Source organism: Gobius niger, assembly GCF_951799975.1.
Source record: "Gobius niger genome assembly, chromosome: 23".
NCBI lineage: Eukaryota > Metazoa > Chordata > Actinopteri > Gobiiformes > Gobiidae > Gobius > Gobius niger.
The window spans coordinates 2,036,094-2,057,926 of NC_136874.1; the positions used below are offsets into that span (position 1 = coordinate 2,036,094).

The following is a 21,833-nucleotide window of genomic DNA, read 5'->3' on the forward strand; positions in this document are numbered from 1 at the left end:
AAGTTAACGCTACGTTTTCCCTTCCAAAAACCTTGTATCCAAACTTGTCTGCAATCCAAGTAAACGTATTTTAAACACTATTTAGGTTTATGGTATCCTTTTTCCCCCTTTAACAATAATTATGGCCTTTTTGGTGTTTTATTTTTTATATAGTTGTGAGTTTACGGCGTGCTTCCGGGTTACCTCATGTCGGGCCAACCGTTTTGTGTCACAAACAACCCGGAAGTTCCAACATGTCGGAGGCAAACTCTTCATTCAAAGCAGTTTCTCATGTGATTTTCGACATGGACGGGCTCCTCCTCGGTATGAAAACTCCTCCACATCTTTAATAAATCTAACATTTACGTGAACATTTGCTTTGCTGCGTTTAAGACACGAACGCCCCGCTGAAACGCTGCTAAAGTTCGCTACCGCCGAGCTCCGTTTGCAAAAGCACGAAGAAAAACTCTAGCTCTTATTTCCCCAAAGTATCAAAGGTTTTGCTTGTGTTGCTTTAAGTATTTGGAATATCTGTTATGTTACAAGTATTTCGGCTGAAGTCATTTTGAAATGTGTCTCACTATATCATTGCTAAACGCCAAACTGTTAGAGAAAGTTAAACATTCACCGCAAGTTTATTAATAAGCAACACATTTAAATCAGATAAAAATGACACGAGATACAATTTATTAGCAACAACGAGCTGTGCCATTTCAGAAGTGTGGAAAACTTGATTAAACTGTTCTAAAAAGACTACGTTTAGCATCACTAATACTTCTACAACAAATAAGTTCTTCTAAAAGATCAGCAGCACCACGCATCACCGTTATTTCCTCCACAAGTGGAAGTCTGTGGTGATGAAGTACTTCTGTGAGTTATTATACTTCTGTTTCTCCTCCTCCAACTACTAATATAGTCTCTGCTAGAGGGAGTGGATATTGACAAAAAGTAAATATATAACTATATTTGGGGACTTTCTTGATAATGAAGCAATTTAACCAAACATGGGCAGAAAAAAAACCCACATTTTATGATCATTTTTACACACGCTTTTTTTAAATTTATTTTTTTCCAATTAATTTTCCTATTTTTCCTCAATTTTTTCCTCAATTTTTTCTCAATTTTTTTCTCAATTTTTTTCTCAATTTTTTTCTCAATTTTTTCTCATTTTTTTTCTCAATTTTTCCTCAATTTTTCCTCATTTTTTCCTCAATTTTCCCTCCAATTGTTATATTTTTTTCTCCCATTTGTCTTTTTTTCCTCCACTTTTTTATTTCTTTTTTTCTCAATCCTCCCCATATTTTCTACATTTTTTCCACATTTCTTGACATTGAATATAACCTTGATATTAAACATCTCATAGACCAGTGGTTCCCAAAGTGGGGGGTCATGATGCCTTGGGTCCTCAGATGATTTCCAGAAGAAACCAAAAGAAAAATACTAGGATAGGATATTGTTGAGTGTAAAACAGTATATAATTTGTGGAACTCATTGAATTATTAAAAACAAACACTAAATTAGGACCAAAACGAGGCATAAAATGAACAAAATTGTAAATATCTGAACTTTTGCACCAGTTTAGGCTCCCTTGTGTTTTAGTTTTTGGCTGACGTTACCGTAGCGATGATGTGGCGATGCCGTGACTCTGACAGCTCTATTTGTCAACGCGAACGTCGCCTCGTCTCGTCTTTCATTCAAACATTCCGGCTTTGACAGACGGCGTTAAAATGCGGCGTTATTAAGCGCGAGAGGGAGATTGATGGACGAGTTCTCGGTGATGGATCGTGTGAGGTCTGGCCTTTCTCTTTCATCGTGTCTCCTCCGAGTCTTTAAAACAGTTTATGGCACCGAACCAGATCCACTTTATAAATCCCCGCTGACATTTACGGCACGTTGTTTCCAGAGGTGGGATCTGGAGTTTTTCTGTTTGTTAATGTGTTTCTGTGGTTTCTCCTCAGACACGGAGCGCCTGTACACGGAGTCGTTCCAGCAGATCTGCTCCCGGTTCGGCCGCGTTTACACCTGGGCACTGAAGAGCAAAGTCATGGGGAAGAAGGCTCTGGACGCGGCCGAGGTCATCCGGGCAGAGCTGGAGCTGCCCATGACGGCGGAGGAGCTGCTGCAGGAGAGCAGGGACATCCAGGAGCGGATCTTCCCCGACGCTCAGCTCCTGCCTGGTACGACTGATGCTCTTTCACACTGCACGAATGGAACCGACCAGACACTGGATCTGAGGTGTTGATGTATTTCCTCCCCTGCATGTTCCTAAGGCAGGTCCTAAGGCAGGTCCTAAGGCAGGTCCTAAGGCAGGTCCTAAGGCAGGTCCTAAGGCAGGTCCTAAGGCAGGTCCTAAGGCAGGTCCTAAGGCAGGTCCTAAGGCAGGTCCTAAGGCAGGTCCTAAGGCAGGGTTAGGCAGGTTTGTGTCGTGGAGGCCGATTTTCATCATTCAAGGGCCGAACCTCAACATTGTAAAGCTGTGGTTCTCAACCTTTTGGAGCCGTGACACCCATTATAACAGCTGTCTGTACCTACTGCCCACTTAGCCACCATGGGTGCTCGAGCTTTTAGCCGCTCAGCCCCAAACCTCTGGAACTCACTCCCCGCTGAACTCCGACAAATGACCTCACTGCCCCTTTTTAAATCGCGTCTCAAAACCCACCTATTTAAAGTTAGCTACTTACTTTGATGTGTTTTATTTTTCATGCTTTTATCATTGTAGCTCATGTAAGGTGACCTTGGGTGTTTTGAAAGGCGCCGACAAATAAAATGTATTATTATTATTATTATTAAAGGGGTTCGTGACGCCCCGCCCGTGTCACACCGTGAGAAATAGGAACATTAGCCGACACAATTCTTAAAAAACAAAGAAAAAAAACAAATGGCTGAAAAAAAATTCATGAAATTACGAACAAATAATGGCAAACACATGCTACAATAAAACCTTAGATTATGTGCTAATGAAAATATGTATATTTTATCTAAATGATCTGGCGACCCCCCCCCAAATTTGTCTCCCGACCCCCAGGTTGAGAACCACTGGCCTCAAGTAAAGAACTATTTTCTCCAAATGCCCATGTTTGACATCAGTGGTTCTCTGGGACTTTGGGATCCACCATAACCCCCGGATGACGAGCCGAGGACCCAAATAAAACTGTCATATCGTATGAAATATTGTATTTTCTGCACAAATACTTATTACCAATAATATTCACTTTAACAGACGCAGTTAGTGTTTCCGTGCAGTCTCAGATGGAAAATATTGAATAAAAGTTCTCTATTCACCTTATTCCGCCCCGCCCACTTTTGCCACTTTTTGCGTTGTCTCGGCACTTCCTTTGTCTAGACACTTCCGGTCGAGCGAGAAGCCCGTTCATTTACACGGAGAACGAGGGAAAATATTCTCCGCTCAAAGTTGATGTTTAGTCGATTGATTTGTGTAAAATGTCCGATGTTCATTTGCACCAACATGTCGACACTGCAGCGTTTCTCTGCACAGCCGAAAAACAGCTTTGTTTTCGTGTAGTGACTGATTTTATCTGGACTCCTCCAGCCCCATGTTAACACATAGGAGAAAAGGGGCGGGCACAGTTCATGGCGGCGCCCACGCGAGCCTCCGGAATAAGGTGAATAGGCTCACGACCCACTGAAAATGGTTTCCGTGACCCACCAGTAGAGAATCACTGTTTAACATTATATAAGATATAATGTTAAACATAGATATAGAGATGGCACTAACGGGACCTTCTCTTTATTCTGCTGGAGCCACATCAGAGAAACACCTCCAGATTTCACAGTGTGAGGCACTTTTATGTCATCAACATGATGAGAAGTGCCCCATACTGTGAGATCTGGAGGTGTTTCTCTGATGTGGCTCCAGCAGAATAAAGAGAAGGTCCCGTTAGCTCCATCTCAGTATCTCAGTCTCCTGAACTAAATATCATTGAACCACTGTGGGGAGGAACTTACAGGAACTGGAGGAAAGATCCGCTTTACCATCAGATTATAACAAAACCTTCTCCACAACGACCACAACAGACTTCATTGATAGTAAAGGCACCTCTTGGCACTATTTTGCACCATTTATATATTCATTCATTTATTTATTCATTCACTAGAGTTGAATCTTCACTGTCTCTGTAAACTGGTTAAACATTGGCCAGAGTCTGTGTATTTTCCTCTTCGCGCCGTGGCCACAAAGTAAAAGATGTTTGTGAAGGAGCTTTGTCAGTTTACCATTTTCTTCCTTCTGTGACTTTAGAAATGGTTGAAATTGTGGCTCTAAAGCCTCCAGCTGTGTCGTATTTACTTCTGAATATCGACATTCCTCTGTTTGATGGAATGTTTGTAAATCTCAAACAATATGACACATTTCCTGTGTTTGTGGCATTAAGAATATGGAGTGTGAGGATTAAGACGGGTTTTTAAAGCATTACATTGGACTCGCTGCTTCCTGTAATCCCTGAATTATATCAAGACTGTGGGAGTTTAGTCACTGTTTCTTAAAATATTCATTATGAGGAGCCGGTGTTTGAAACGAATGGATCCCAAAGACTGTGCTCCATCAAAGAGCCATGAATGCCAATACTACTACTACTACTACTACTACTATTACTACAACTACTGCTAGATTTTTGCCCATTCTTCCTTACAAAAGTCTGGGCACAGTGATCTATGTTTCGCTACCAGTACTTTAACGATGCTTGGTTTTTGATGCCGATACTAAAATGTCGTCGTCTCGAATCAGAAAACAGAACAATGATGTGTGGAAGTTCTGCAAATGTAACAATATCAGGTTCATCTCCAGAGTCAAATGTGTGAAAAATGCGAATTTGGGGAAAATGGAAGAAACTGTAGCAAAAATAAGGAAACAATTTTAAAAAAGGGTAAATATTATGCAAAAAATTGGGGAAATGAGAAGAAATTGGGGCAAAAATATAGGGGAAAAAAAATTATATAAAGGGAAAAATGGGGCAAAAATATAGGGGGAAAAATCTTTAAAAAAAGGGGGAAAAAATATTATTTGAGCTGAAATACCCAATACTTCGTTTATTACTGTCCCTGGACCAACAGCATCAGCATCAAAGCTTGGATCTAAAGATATATCTATATATATATTAGAGCTGAAAGATATATCGTTATCGTATTGATATCGAGATGTCCGTCCATTTTCTTCCACTGGTCCGTCTCCGGCTCGTGAGGGCCGCTGTTGGAGTTGCCCACATCACAGTGCACCCTATGGCGCCCCCTGCAGGTGGTGGGTTCTCAGGCCTGTTGAGTCAGACAAAGAGCGGTTCAGAAGCTCCTTATGAGAGACCGTCACCTATAGGACCTGTTTGCCCTGGGAGACCCTGCAGGGGCACGAAGCCCCGACAACAGAGCTCCAGGATCATTCAAACCCTCCAACATGTTGATCCAGGAGGGGGACATCGAGATGAGAACATTCAAAACATTAAAATCGAAAAAGCAAGATATAAACAATGTAGATTTTCATCAATAAAACGGCACTCTTTGTTTTATGATTTTATTTTTCTGAAAAATGCTTGGTTAGTAGTTATATCGATGTTGAGATATATCTGGCATGAATATTGGGATATGAAATTTTGTCCATATCATTCAGCCCTAATATATATATATTCAAACTGGCTGCAACACAACCCCAGTATTCGGATCGATCCACCTCAGGCTTAACTGTTGGACTCGGGCTGGACATCGTTGCATTTTTTTCCGATACGATACCATTTTCGATTCCTTTACTGTAATACTTCTCATTTAGAGAATGTTGTGTAATGTTAAATCGTTCAATAAAATACTGTTTCTTTTACATTTTTTCTCATTTATTTGAGAAGTAACGTTCCTGAGTGCTGTCCCAGGGTTTTTAAATTCCCTTTGGTTCCAGTCGTTCCTAAACCATAGTGCAGTCATTCCCAAAGTCTCGAGTCAAAGGAGTTTATGATTTTACAGCTAAAATTACATCAGAACAGCTTCTTGCAGCGACACAGGGTTTAAAGCCGTATATTTCAGCAGATAAAGGCACATTTCCAACCAAAGGACCCAAATATGCTGGGCTCAGTTAGGAGAGGTTTTCTTCTCATGACCTGTAATCCAATATGACTCGTTTTATGGATCCATAATCCACATCTTCCATGTTCTGCTGTTCCAGGCGTGGAGCGGCTGATCCTCCACCTGAAGAAGCACCGTGTTCCCGTCGCCGTCGCCACCAGTTCGGCCGGAGTCACGTTTGAGCTGAAAACCAGTCGCCACAAAGAGTTCTTCTCCCTGTTCGACCACGTGGTCCTGGGCGACGACCCGGAGGTGAAGCGCGGGAAACCTCAGCCCGACCCCTTCCTCGTCTGCGCCGCCAGGTTCACGCCGCCGGCCGATCCGCTCAAGGTGAGGAGGGTGGGAGTCTGAGGAGGCGTTTTCAGGCAGGGAGGGGCTCAGTGCAGATGGAAGTGGATCGAGCAGTCATTTTATCAGGACATAAAGTCAGACATTTTCTCAGAGGAGGTGAATTGACCACATGGATCATTTTAAAAAGTAAACAAACATTAGAGTAGGTTATTAGGTTTTTAAAATTCACAATTCCATGCTTTAGTATTTGACGATGGTGATAGAACCTGGGTTTCTTATCGTGGATCTTGAGCGCAGATTTATATAATGATTCAAGAGGCGCCAGAACCGTTTTACAGCCTGTGACCAACTCATTATACATGTGACATGTGTGATAATGTGACACGATCATAGAGTTCAGGTGCAAATGGGACGCCTCACTGGTAAGAGAACTCGTATGGATCTAAAGTCCGAGTTGGGTCCAGGGTAGAGATGCACCGATGCCACTTTTTCTAAAATCGATACGAGTACAAGGCATTTTCTTCAACAGACTGACTTTTTCACAGCAGATTGGTTTGTAATTAGTTAATTTACTCATTTACATTTGTACGGTTCAGTATTATTTTCATTTTTATGTCTCTGTCCATCACAGACAGAACAGCTCATGTCCTAAAGCTCCTCAATTCTTGTGCTTTATTCATTTATGCATTTTTATGTAAGAATAGTATTGAGATGTTACTTATTACTGCAGATAAATTGTCTCTTTTTGCCTTTAATTCAGCTCCGTGTGGATTTTCTCCTGTGTTTATAGTAACTTATCCAGTAGCTTCAGCATTTTCGTTGTTTTGCTGCAGCTCATTTTCCTCAATATAAACATGCTGCATCTCTTTATTTTGGATTTTCGGAGGACTTTTTAGTCACTGAGTTAGTTTTTCAGATGAATAAACCCTGTGAGTTAGCGGCTAGTTAGCAACATTAGCAGCATTAGCCTGTATGTTGTAAACACTGCAGACGCTGCAGCACTAACAACATTTAGCTCTGGTTAAATCCAGCTCAGACTCTGGTTTAGGGAGTGTCGTCTGTAATAAAGTCAGCTCTATGTGGGATATTGGATTTACACTGAACTATTCTCCAGTTTGTTCCTGTAGGAGCGCCGGACACACGTCAGGTGGTATCGGTTTCTGGTATCAGAACCTCATTAATGAGTATGAGTACAAGCATGTGGTATCGGCCCGATACCCGTTACTGGTATCGGTATTGGCGCATCCCTAGTCCAGGGTTGCGCCTAAGTAGGTGAATTCGTTATGCGTTTACCTCGATTTGTAAAGTACATTGTGACTTTTGTTAGTATTTAATGTCAGATACTTTTTGCATTTGATCTGGTCATTTTGTTGCCGCTTCATTGGCATTGGCAGTGCAGACTGAGGGGAGGTTGTTTAAAAAGCAAAGGTCCCAGATGCAGCCTTGCGGTACTCCCGTGGTCTAATCTTTAGGTCAGGAGTCACCAAACTTTTTTCAGACGAGGGCTACCTCAAGAGCATTAAGTAGTTTTGAGAGATACCAGTTAAAAAAGCTGCCTAAAGACTTAAACGTACACTGTTTACTTATAGGATATTGACCTCATATTATATCAACATAGCTTCATTTTAAACTTGTAGTGAGACACAAGATCAAAATAAGTGTATTTTTAAGAATCAGATTCAAGAAAATGAAATGCTTTACACCTTAGAAATTGTCTCAAGGGCTACTGGGCAAGCCCCAAAGGGCACCACGTTGGTGACCCCTGCTTTAGGTGGAGAAAGGGTGTTTTTCTTCTCACACACTGTTTTCTGCCACTGAGATACGAATGGATCCAGTTTATTGTCTATAGAGTTGATCGTGTCTCATTTTGTTAGAGTCTGCGTACATCGGTGTATGAATGAGACTGACTGGGTTTGGCCACTGAGCGTCTTTCACAAAGGAAATGACCATATTTGGATTACAGTGTGTTGTCGGGGGATTCAGTGCATCACGTTGTATATTTGCGAAGCGTGAGTCGAGAAAATAGCATGAACTAAGCATCGTAAAGGGAGAGTTTTTCATTGATATTAAAACTGAGATGTTCTTGTTTTTCCCGGTCTGTCCTCGTGTCCCGTGTTTTTGTGAATGAGCCGCTGCCAGAGGTTTACTCACCGAAATGAAATACGGTTTGGTCGTGTTTTTATGATCATCGCGGTGAGAGGTTGCCTCGTTAGATCACACGAGCATCTGCGAGCGAGGCGCCGCCGCCGAGGTTTACGGGCGTCCATTTTGAGGCGGAGCAGATTTACGATTCTCCCGAAGTCTGTCCGAGGTTTAATATCTGATCAGTGAAAATGTTAACGTAGCAACGCGGGCCGGGGTGATTTACGGTGCGGATGGGGATCACATTTCATTACAGGACGGGGAGAGTCGGCCTGGAGCGCCCTCTTTTGGCAGTAGTGGGAATGACTCGCCTACTGTTCACAAACAAGCAGAGATTAGCCTGAAGTTAGCGGCTCTGAGAAACACTAACTAAAGTGTCCTTTACCTGGAGGATGCTAACTGTTCTGATCTGGAGCTGCTGCAGTTGGTCTGGTCTCGATTCAGCAACACTTTGTGCCCAAAGAATGAGCTGAACATCCTGAATGACCAGGTTATTCCATCAGTCAGGATTCCTGAGGCTCACACTGTGGACGAGTGGGTGAGGGAGCGCCACAGAGTCCAGATCTGAACACACTGAGGCCGCGCTGGTTTGGGGATTTGGCTAGAGCGCCAACAATCCAGACCATTTTTCATGATATTTGTAGCACCACAGCGTATTCTATGTTATAGCTTTGGACACATGTTATGGCTCGTTTGAAAGGTGAGACTCTCAGCTCTCTGTTGGTGCAAACTGTTTAATTGTACGTGTCTCGGTTCCTGAGGAATCTAAGCTAAACAGAGGCTAAATTTGATCAAACTCACTTACGGAGATATTTTATGAAACACTCTTTCTGATTTACTTCTCTCTCCTCCTCTCTCTCTCTCATCTCTCTCCTCTCTCCTCTATCCTCCTCCTCCTCCCTCCTCCTCTCCTCCTCTCTCCACTCTCCTCCTCTCTCATCTTTCGCCTCTCTCCTCCTCTCATCTTTCGCCTCTCTCCTCCTCTCTCTCCACTCTCCTCCTTTCTCATCTCTCTCCTCTCTCATCTCTCATCTCTCCTCCTCTCTCATCTCTCTCCTCTCATCTCTCCTCCTCTCTCATCTCTCCTCCTCCCTCCTCATCTCTCTCCACTCTCCTCCTCTCTCTCCACCTCTCTCCTCTCATCTATAGTATCTAGTTTCGTAATAAAAAAACAAAACTGAGAAAATGACTCACTCAATATTAGCTAGCGGTCGACCGATGTGCAGATTTTTGCAGATGTTGATCGTCCAATGCTGATGTTTTTCTATTTGTCTATAAAATAACATAATATGAACTGTGACTTATTCAGGACATCCATGTTTAGCAGATACTTCTGAGGGAGCTCGTTTGAAAGACGATCAGATTCCAAACGATCCGCTATCCATCTCTATCTCTCAGATGGATAGTGTGCTGGAGAAGGCTTTGCACTGTGGACACACTCTCCCATCATCAATACGAGATCTTAGTGAGAAATGAAGAACACGACACTGGATCTTCTGACATGGCAGGAGCACAGAGAACGTCCTGGAACCAAAGCTTGTGGACTACAACTAAGATGGCCGCCAAACCCATGTCTAAACCAGGACTGAAACGAGACACATTTTGGATTAGACTAGGATTAATTCCACGACTTAAAGTGCTTGAACCTTGACAAGTTTAGCGCTGTAGCTTCAGTCTGGGCTCCAGGTGAACGCGTCTGGCTCTGAACTCTCCATTTTCTCTCCGAAATGTATCTCAGACAGTCTGATCCCGTCAGGTCCTCCTCCACATCTGTGCTGCAGTGCTGTGGGCTGGGCCTGAGCTAGATATTACACCTCTCTCTCCGTCTCTCCCTTCTCTCCCCCAAATATCTGCCGTGAGCCTGACCTAGTTTCACACGCAGGAGCGAGCCGGGGAAATGTTGGGATTATGGTAATTTTAACGAATCTCGAGTCCGCGGCTTCACTGCAGTCATTAATTATGCAACAATCAACTGGCAGCTTTGTTGGAGCGTCTGTGAGGGGGAACGGGAGGATTATACGGGAACGTCTATCAATACCAACTCAACTTAAATGAAAACTCGGTCTGACCCGGGTTTCAGTGACGCGGCGGTCGCGGCTCCTTTGAACGTGAACACTTTGAACTGGAGCTCATTTCGGAGTCTGTCTGTTTGCTTTGTGGACGGCAACGAAATGTGTTGTTGTCATGTTAGAGTTCTGCTGAGAATGAACAGGATGTAAGTGCAAACCCCACAGTGTCAAAAGCACAAACACTTAAACTGCAGTTAAACATCACGCCTCTCATTTATCACATTCCAGCTTTTTGCAGCAACACGATACAAATCTGTGTGACATGTAAAGGCGAGGCGTTTGGCTGCGAAGGCGAAGATGCACAGAAGAGGGTTCGTCACGGAGCCTGGGTTGTGAATGAAGATACCGGAGTCATAGATTTCAGTTGTAGTGTTTGTATTCATCGAGAGCACATGACAAAACAACACGAGTACGGGCACAAAAGAAATGTTTAGGATTGTTCGATGGCGGAGCAACGCGCTGCCAACGAATGGGAGGGGAAAAGAAAACCCAAATAAAAGGGGAAGTGAAAAAAAAACCCGTCCCGATATGTCCCACGGCCGGAACAGAGTTCGTGTTGAACGATAATCATCCAGTTAGGGAAGAGTTCAGACACCAAACATGTAACCATTTCAGCGGTCGTCACGGAAGTGACAAAAACGCTCAAAACAGCAATAATTCTCTAGATTAGCGAACAAGCTAATAGTTCAAATCAATGCCTACAATTCGGCTTTTACGACAGAACGTTAAAACAATTTACCTTTGAGTTTGGAATGTCTACGTGGAGTCTCCAGGCGCGGCCCGACGTCTAAACAAAACGGAACCAGACAGCGGCTCTGGTTGGGGAACGGCAGCAACTATAGTCAAAGTAACGCTTCAGTGAGAATCACACGCAGAATGTGACATGATATAGGTTGAGAAGCGGAGGCAAAAGACTTACCGAGGATTCAGAGCTTGAGTCACTAAGATTGGAGGGTTTCGTTCATTTGTTTGGGGACGCGGAAAGATCATGCCACAGCCACAGTGGAGACGGAGAGGAAGTGAACCCGCGTGACCTGTAACTTTTAGGAAGTTTGGGGTGGCGCAGGAAGTGGACCCGCAAAAATAAAAGGCTTCACTAAATGCGGGTTACATCTGCAAAAGGAAAAGAGGCTCTTCAGGAGTTGTCAGAAAAACATCCTTCGCTTTAATCACTCTCAGATAAATGTGGTGCTTTCTCTCACTCGTCCTTCTTATTCAGCGGCTTTAATGCATTCTCTGAAACATTACTTGGACAATCGGTGAGTAGTTCTCAGAATTGCAAGACGAGTTTACCAACGGGTATAAATAACCTAACCTAAGGTTGAGTTCACGTGACATCACAGCATGCTCGTCAGAATAAAAGCACAGCTCGTCTCATGGATTAGCTCAGCAGGTACTTGCAGCATTACAAGAATATAATTAAATACACACTTTTTAATTGTTTGGTCTGTTATTAGTCAGAAAGTTGAGCTAAAGAATATGATGGCGCTTTTATTTTGGCGTGCTGGATCGAAACAGGAAGTCACATCTTGAGCAACGCCGCCCGAGATGTAGCTTCCGGTTCTGATCCAGCACGTCAGAATAAAAGCACAGCTCGTCTCATGGATTAGCTCAGCAGGTTCTTGCTACATAAGAATATATTTAAAAAGACACATTTTAGGAGCCGCTGTAAGACTATGGAGACACGTGTCGCTCTGACTTTATTCAGTGACAATAATAAAAAGGTGAAGCTCAGCAGCAGGTTGAAGATCAGGACCAGCCTGTTCAGAGCCAGGTTTGCACTTGTTACAGCATGAGCAGATGAACAGTGGATTTTAAAGGATAACTCGCCTGATAAGCATTTTAATAATTAGAAAGACGCACAAATAAACCAGCAGCAACAGCTGAACGTTTAGACAAAGCTAGCATAGCAGCAGAGCTAACGTTTGACCTGTTGCACAAAAACAGACCTTAGGAAAGTTCCATCACTGATCCAAACATGTCCATGAACATCCCATGGCTTTTATCATCGTAACTTCACCATTACTTCCCCAGGGCCGAGAGAGGCGGAGCCACGGCTACGTAACAGCAATGGGCGTGCGAGGGAAGAGGACTAAGGGGAGAGATGGTACAGGCTGCAGAGCGAGGACGAGCCAAATTATCCAATTGTTTTCTTTGAGTTGAGATATTGACTGAGTTTTGTCTGCTCATAGTCAGACATAAAAAAGTTGAATTAATGAATGAGGCGGTGCTTTTATTTTGCCGCTCTGGCAGAGCCGGAAGTCGTTCCTGGGGCGGCGAGGTCACCGTTAGCTTAATGCAGAGGCAGTTGTACATGTTTTTAGCGGCAGGGGAAACTGGAGCACCCGGAGGACACGCAAACTCCACACGGAAAGATTGTGTTACCGCCCAACTCTAAGAAGTGTCTTCAAATAGTTACACAGGTACATATACTTGAGTAAACTGAGTACTACCGTAGGCGAGGCCACTGCGTTGTATGAATCAGTGGAGCCAAGAATCCTGTTGTGGAAACTCCAGTAACAGGATTATGCAGTGGAAATATCACGAATTCCACATGATTTTATGTTTTGTTTCTCCCACTTTCCAAAGTCCTTTTTCACTTTTACTTCAGTAATAGTTTGGATCATGTTAAGATATATTATCTGCTCCGGTCCGAGACTTGAAAATGACTCTCAGGAAGATAAGTTCGTTCGAAGAGGTCTTTATTCAATCAATAGCACAAAAATACAAGTTATAGCTCAACAAGCATTGGATTGGAAGTCTGTCTATGGAAGTCTCTCTAGCCATTATATACTTGTTAGTCCTGCCTCTAAATCCGACGTACACCTCGACGTTTCACTCCGATAATACGTGCAGTTTTGGGCAAAACAAGTTTGCTTAATCATTAATCATTAACCTTACAGTTTGGTCAGTCTCACATTATTCTCACCAGAACAGTCTGATGGTAATTTGACCAGAACATTTACAAACAGTTTATAAAACCATGACAGAACAGAAATCACATGGCAAAGTACAAGTAGATTGCCTCTCTGAAGGTTTTTGTAACTTTTCTAAGCCACTAATAAGATCCAAATAATCAATATTCACTACCTTTAACTTAAGTGAGATTATTTTAAAGTAACGCTCCTCTTACTTGAGTAAATATTTTGGCTACTCTCCCCACCTCAGCCGACGAGAGTCACTTTTTTGTAGCTTTCTGGCGGACAGGTCCATATGGATGTTTTTTTCGCAGCAGATTGTTCAGTAGAAGCAAAAAACGGCACTTGTAGCTAATGTTAGCATATGTAGCATGATGGTAACATTAGAAGCAGGGTAAGCATTGTCCATTTTTTAAGTGTTAATAGTCTGTTGAACCACTTTACTAGGCTAGGCCACTACCTTGTATGAATCTGTGGAGCCAAGAATCCTATCGTGGAAACTCCAGTAACAGAATTATGCAGTGGAGATGATTGTGATGAAGTTTGTGAATCCAGTCACTTCCAAAATAAAGGGAAAACATTTGGAAGTTTCTTTCCAAAAGTCACACAGCATTCAAGGAAGTCATCGACTATTCCAGACAAATCTACTTTTCTGTCCTGAACTTTACTGTCCAGAACCTCAGGCGTTTTCAGGGTCAGGGATCGACTGTAGAACATTGTTAATTCATAAGAAAAGTGCTCAAATAGAAGTAAAAGAACATTGTGGGAAAACTACTCCTATACTCCTGCTGCCTCCCACCTGCCTCAGCTTTGGTCTTGTTTTCCAGCTGCTGAAGTTTCTCTCCTTTCACCAAATGTAAAAAACCCTCTCTCTCTCCCGGCTCCTCTGCTCCTCGTGTAACTCGCCCTCATCGCTACAGAATCTACCAAGGACAAACCCAGTTTAATTATAGCTTTATTGAGCCCGCTGTGGCGAATTCGAGCGTCAAAATCTATCACCGATTCATATCTTCTGAGGTCCGCGAATCAATGCAGGGAAAAATCAATGCTTTTTAATAAACTCCGAGCGTGACCAGGCAGAGACGGAAGAGAAGTTTGCACCAAAGAAGTTATAAAATGATACAGAACGAGAAATGGGAGGAATCGGAGGCGTCGATGGGGCTTGAGTGTCAGGCGGGCTTCGATTTTCGGGGATAACAATGTCCTCTGGCTGTAAAGTATCCACTCCAGGAGAGAAGAGGCCCCGTATTGATTAAAGTACATAAAAACTTAGGGCTGAGAGGACGTCTTTGAGGAATACTTTGCTTTATGGGGCGCTGTTTTGTATTGGAGATGGATGTGTCTTTACTGCTAAATATACTTTTTCTTTTTCAGCAAAATAACAGTTTAATGCAATGTATAAAGGATTCAAAAAACACAGTGAAGCTCAAACTATACTCGAACAGTAGCAGCACCAAGATGAGCTGCAGAACTGTCGGGACATTTCACTTTCAACCAGTCAAAGGGATATTTCAGGATTTTTGACATAGGGCCTCATTACTAACCATATAAATGTCTGTCAATAAAATAATTCTAACCATTTTGCATTTAAAATAACTTATATTTGAGCAGCATCAGCTTCGTGGTTGTATAAGCTGCGCAGCGGCGGAGTGATCTGCTAGAAAATAGTCCCTCAAAATGCGATCATTCATGTGATGCAGGTCAGTTATATTCCAAACATGATTCTATGGACACAGACATTTATATGGTTAGTCTGGTGTTATAAGTGATTTGCCTCAGGTGTGGAGCGGGTCACACTGTTTTTAATGCAGGCTAGCTGATACCATAGAAATGTGCTAGCCTAGCACCACACAACTCTTCAAATATAAGAACAGCATGAAATACAAAAAAAATTAAATATCAGCAACACTCTGGATAACTTGCCTGTCAAATTAAAGGAACAGGCCACAGTTTTTACATACTGAGGAATGTTCTTCCCTGAGCTTATGTAACCCGTTCATAAGTAATAATGGTATAATTACATAAAATTGTCCTTTTGTTTACTTGAATTTTGTCCATACCTGGCGTATGATACACTGTGCAGACACTTCTTCTATGTTTTTGTTTCTTCTTCGTTGACTTTTGAGATGCCCCTGTATATATTCGGGGTTTGACCCCTGCCTCTTCCCTTTGCAAATCTGATATCTGGAAGAGGTCAGTCATCCATTGTAATCCAATGTTTTAAGATTCAGTTTGTCAATATTTTGCATTTGTTTTCTTCTGGGAACATATTTAATTTGTATTTACGTTGATATTGAGCTTCATCCACACCCCGAGATGCTAATATTGTCCATTGTCTTCTCCCCTTTAGTTTGGCCTGGATCTTGTTAGCGGCACTTGCTGATTGTATTTTTGTATATATTTTTGCCAGAGTAAACGGAGCCGCCTCCAAAAGTTACCGCTGTGTCTCGTGGCTTCTTAACACATCACAAACTGCATAAACTACACAACGCAGAAGTCCACCGGTCACACTTAGACGAGTTCATGTGTACCTTTCTGGTCTTCACGTGTGTCCTCAGTCACGTAAACACAGCACATTAGCATTTAGCCTCTCCTCCTCTAAAGCTCCAAACCAGGTGAAGATAGAAGCTACCGAGCTCTTCCACGTTTTCCCTATTTAATTGTTATGAGTTGAACTCATGCACAGAGTCAATAGGCCGAGATCAGTAATGTGTGTATGTGAGTGGTGGTGGTCAGAGGTGGTGGTCAGAGGTGGTGGTGGTCAGAGGTGGTGGTCAGAGGTGATGGTCAGAGGTGGTGGTCAGATGTGCAGTCCTGACACGCTTCTGTCAGTCGCCTCCAGGGGAAACACCACCGAGCCTGAAGTGAACTAAAACAGTCACAAAGTGCTTTACATGAGACCATCTGTGAAAGCTGCTATAGCTCTACTTCTTTACTTTACTTCTACATGAGTAAAATTATAATGAAGTGTTTGTTTCTTCCAGCAAATACTTCATTTTGATCGATAAAACGGATGTGTATCGTCTCATGCTCCTTGTTCTTTTGAATTATTTAGTTTTTCTGCATTTTTTGTCACCTTCTTGGAGTTGTCTTTGGAAAAAATCACGATTTCCACCCACTTTCCAAAGTCCTTTTTCACTTTTACTTGAGTAATTGTTTGGATCACTACCTTTTACTTGCATGAGATTATTTCGAAGTAACATTACTCTTACTTGAGTAAATATTTTGGCTACTCTCCCCACCTCAGCCGACGGGATTCTGGCGGACTCGAAACATATTTATCACAAACAAATAAAGTCAAAATGCTTTTTCACAGCAGATTGTTCAGTAAACGGCACTCGTGGCTAATGTTAGCATATGTAGCATGATGTTAGCATTAGCAGCAGGGTTAGCATTATCCAAGTATTTATGGTCTGTTGAACCACTTTACTCCTTTCCATGTCTCAGATGATGAGATGCCCCATGTTTTTTCTTTGTGTTTCCTTATTATCCATTTTTATTCCAGCTTGTCTAATATTTAAAGATGTCGAGCACTTTTTGAACAAAGGTTTGATTCCTGTTCTGCTCCAGAGCTGGTTTCTGTGTTGTAGAAAGGCTTCGTCCGTCGCCTCACCTGCCTCAGTAAATCACTCTTCAGATTGTGTTCCTGCGTTTCCAGGTTGAGCCCCAGTTTCCTCCCGGTCCGGCCCTGATTCAGAGCCTCCGCCGCGGCACTGAATGTTATTTCCCTGCTATACTTCGCCGGGTCCATATCCGCGATGCAGAAAAGTGCTTATGCCCCACATTGCTCTGACAGTTATTTGGAGGAAGTGAGCTTTATGGCCGCACTAAATAAACTGACAGCATGTAAATACGGTGAGTTCAGGGCCCGCAGGAAGAAGAAAAAAACGCCACACCTGCTCCTTCCGCGAGATTTACCGCCACTGCTCAGGGTTACTACTCCCCGCCGAGCATTCATCACCGGGGAGAGAGAGGAGGAGGAGGGGGGGAGGGAGGGGGAGATAAAAGGGCCGGGCTGGAGGGGTCTTGGAAGGAAAAGTTTCAAAGACAAAAATGGAAATGAGGCGGCGTCGGACGAAGTGCTCGAATCAATCTTTCAGTATGTAGTAAAAGCAGGCATTTGTGTGGCGGGCGTCCAATTATCTCGATTGTTTTCATATTTTGCAAACGACTCTTGAGGTCACAGACGTTCCCGGTGGGCGTGACTGACAGACGGGATCGACCAATCAGAGAAGCGCTGGATGTGATGCAGGAAGAAGCGTCACATCCAACGAGGAACTCTTCCAAAACAGTGCATCAGCCGCCATCTTTAATGTTTTGGAAGGGAGCGGCGATGACTGTGCAGCGTTACCACGGCAACACATACCAGGAAATAAGCCGAGTGCACATCTCGCCTGCGCATGTGTGGGTCAATCAGGCTCCTCATTTTAGCCCAAACAAACCACTGCCAATGGAATGTGTGAGCGAGTATTTTGAGCCATAACCGTGACCCATAAGGCTCACGGGCATTGGTTTAAAGACTGTAAGTCTCAAGTGACATTTCTTGCAAATATTTATGTTGTCAATATCTTGAAAGCGAGAGAAAAGTCAGGACGGCGGCTCCGTAGGCAGGAGTGGACTGTAGCGGACCGTAGCGGACCCTAGTGGACCGTAGCGGACCATAGTGGACCATAGTGGACCATAGTGGACCATAGCGGACCACAGCGGACCATAGTGGACCGTAGTGGACCGTAGCGGACCATAGTGGACCATAGTGGACCATAGTGGACAGGGGGACGACAGGACCTGGGATCAGCCTGACAGATATTGAAAACAGTGTTGATGTTAAATATCGTGGGTACATTTCCGTCTGTCACATTAGCGATCGATTAGCCATGTTGTTCCATCAGATCACTCGTAAAAAACACAAATAAAGTGAATTCAGATGGCCTAGCCTGTATGTGTACATGGATCTCTCAGGTCACAATAATAATAAAAAAGATTTCATTTACTGTCCGCCTCCTTATTGGCCTTATTTCTCACTCCAATTTAAATGTCCTGAATGTCGGCGACTTGAGGCCACAGTTTCAGACCCTGCACTTTGTCCAACAGTCGCTTTCGAGGGTCAGAAATGTTTTTCTCACATAGTTTTTCCAACTCTGTGAAGAAGGACTGGTCGTCACTTTGAAGCAGCTCTACATATGAACCGTTCAGTTCTTTCAGTTTCTGTCTCTCCGTAGCAGCCCTGGTGTAAAAACAGACTTCATGCTAACATCGTAACGAGCTCCACGGCAACGACAAAAACACTTTATATCATCAACTTTCCAGCGTTTAAAACGGTCCAAATCAGAGATTTCTTCATTGCTTTACGCTAACTATCAATACTGTTTGGTAGCCGAAATAAATTCCATTACCCATAATGCAACTGGAGACCCGAGATGGGCCTTCGGCTTATACTACATAACACGCCATCGGCTTATTGTACACCTTGTAAGCCCATTGTAAGAGCTAAATCTGCCTAATAACTGTTCTTTTCCTGCGACTGCACCACCATCAGCTGACGTTAGCATTAGCATTAGCTCTGCACTGATTAAGACGAATTAGCGGCGATGCTAGTCCAGGCTAAGGCGCTAACACGGGCTGCTGCCTCCGTGTCCCGCATTAATCATCCCGATGCTTCGCTCTCGGGGCCCCTCCGTCCTCGCCCCTGGATTCAAATCAGCGCAATCACAGCGTGAGCTTAAACATGGGCCCCGACCTATTAGCGGAGCGCGCTACGCTACGCGCTACGACGTTTTACACGGAAACGAGAGGGAACGAGGTCAAAATACTACAGCGGGTCTCAGAGGGAGCACTTACAGGCATGTTAGAGGGAGCGGCTTCATGTAAGAGCCGCTACATAATGTTTTAATAGGACGTAAGTGGGCTCGACATTTAGGAAACCACGACAGAGACATTTATAAAGGATAATGAGGAGAGAGCCATTACGCTGCAGGCCAATGGGCGAGACATTTAAACGTAAAGAGATCAATTTGAAACTTCTGCTGGAGATTAGTGAGATGAATGTGAGAAAAAAACGTTTTGCAAGTTTTCTGTCATTTTCTGTTATCTTAAAGAAATCAGGCATTTCTGCATAAAAATGACCAGAATATTCATATCACATGTATAATGGATCGAGCAAGGTTTGAATTTACGGTTTTATTTTGTGACATGTTAGTTACACGGACTGGGACTTCAATACTTTTGTGTTTCAGCTTTACCCAAATCTAAAAGGTTACAGATAAGAACTTGAAAACTCATCTAAATGGAGCTTTTTTGTTGGATTTTCGTCACATTTTTTCCACATTTTCATAATTTCTTCGTCACATTTTCTTCGTTCTTTTGTTGCATTTTCATCTTGCCGCTTTTTTCCAAGAAGTTTTAAGATTTGGTTAAAGCCAAACTGGAGAGAATGTGCTCGGTTAAGAGGTTAAAAGGATGAACTGATCAAAATAGTCAGAGTTAAAGGAACAGGCCACCGCTTTTCCAGCCTGAGACATGTTCTTACCTGAGCTTAGACGAGTTGATCCGTACCTGCCTGGTTTTGTGTGTATTGCAATACCCCAAGTAACATAATTACTTAGGGTATTGCAATACGTATCGGATCGGCCGTAGTATGAGATATATACAGTGCGGACAAAAAGTATTTGGTCAAAAGACTTTCTATTGCATTTTGATCAAATACTTTTCCCCCACCGTATGAGATAATGAAAAGGCTGTGGGAACCCAGGGTGCTGAGGGTGCTGCTCTACCCCCCTGGTGGATAGTTTGCGAACTGCAGGCAATATTAATAAATGGGAAATATGCATAGGGCTGTGCAATTAATGGGAATTCGATTATGATTTCGATTATTACAATAAACTATTACAAAATTAGCATAATTTTAGCAAAGCAGGCTTGCATTATTTCACGGCGCTGGGATTATTTTCCCTTCGCATTTCACGTGTCGTGGCTCATGCTTTTGCCTGACATAAAAACAAACAGCGCTGAGTGATGATGTTAGTTAATTTATTTTCTTCGGTCATTATGAACATTTAAATCACATATCGCATGTTTTCCAAAGATCTTAGACATTATACAATAAGAAAACACATACATTAAGAATTTAAGTGCTAAATGAAGCCCAATGGCATCAGTTTGCTTGTGCAGGTGTGAGGGCTGGCCAGCAGGGGGCAGGTGTGAAACAGAGACCTCTCCTTAATCGAGGCAAACTTGAAATCATTTGTACTTTTATGACTGTCCAAAAAACAGAAAATATTCAGCATAGTTTTTTTTAAAGGGGGGGTATTATGCAAAATCGACTTTTTCAAGCTTTCCATCATGTTATTAAGTCATTCCCTCATTAAAAACATGCCTGAAGTGTTGCCTTAGCACATTCACGTATTTTCGAGTAATCTGTAAAAACTCCGATGGCAGCCATTTTAGGGATAAAACGCCTGATTCCTTCAGGAAACGCCTCCGACCTCCAGGATACGCCTCCAACCTTTCGTCACCAGCCGAGTAACCAACCACTGCTCCTCAGCAGAACCCCCTCCCCGCAGTGTCTAGCCCTAAGATGTAAACAGAGTCATCATGGAGGATTAGCTTCATGTGTTGTGAACCGGAGCCACAGCAGACTTTTACAAAGACACACATCAGTGTTTCTGTTACCGAAACACCCAGGATTAAAACCGGTGACAAGAACACTTATTTCAGTGTCTGGTTCTGCGCTGGGCCTTGATGATGCACAGAGCCTCCGGAGAAAGCTAATGCTAAGCTAAACCTCGAGTCATCACGTGAAAAAGAGAAATATGCACACATAAAGTCAATAAAACCACCACACACATAAAGAACCGTTTAACAATGATCACACACGGAGCCTGGCTTGTTGATTTGGAAGTTTATTGCTCACATTTCATCTACAATGGGTCATAGACGAGTGGCTTTCTCCCGGAGCTAACAAGCTAGCCGCGACAAGCTAACGGGAAAATTCACTGAATACAAGCAGCATATTGTGCATTGAAAACGTCACTAAAACAGGCAACTGCTTGAAGCAGCCTTTATGATGATCACACACGGAGCCTGGCTTGTTGATTTTGTAGTTTACTGCTCACATTTCATCTACAGTGAGTCGTAGCCGGGTGGTTTCTCCCGGAGCTAAGGCACTATTAGCCGCGACAGGCTAACAACCTTCACCTTCACAACATTCATTGAAAACAGGCAGCATATTATGCACAAATAACGTCAATAAAGCAGGCAACTACTTGAAGCAGCCTTTACGATGATCACACAATGAGCCTGGCTTTACACATTTATGGTTTATTGCAGACTTTTCATCAACAATGAGCTGTAGTCGATTATAACAAGCTAACGGGTA

The 21,833-nt window shown here is 43.1% G+C and overlaps 1 protein-coding gene across 3 annotated transcripts in view; it reads left to right on the top strand.

The window, feature by feature from the left end:
- The first annotated feature begins 226 nt into the window (after window positions 1-226).
- Window positions 227-21,833, top strand: part of pudp (pseudouridine 5'-phosphatase) — a 312,024-nt gene continuing 290,417 nt past the window's right edge. For 2 of the 3 annotated variants that reach the window (XM_079582082.1, XM_079582081.1), the window contains exons 1-3: window positions 227-303; window positions 1,938-2,156; window positions 6,140-6,369. In XM_079582082.1, coding sequence (XP_079438208.1) covers window positions 234-303; window positions 1,938-2,156; window positions 6,140-6,369 — 519 coding nt within the window. In that variant the 5' untranslated portion in view covers window positions 227-233. The remainder of the gene's footprint in view (window positions 304-1,937; window positions 2,157-6,139; window positions 6,370-21,833) is intronic. The other variant, XM_079582083.1, reaches the window with a different exon arrangement.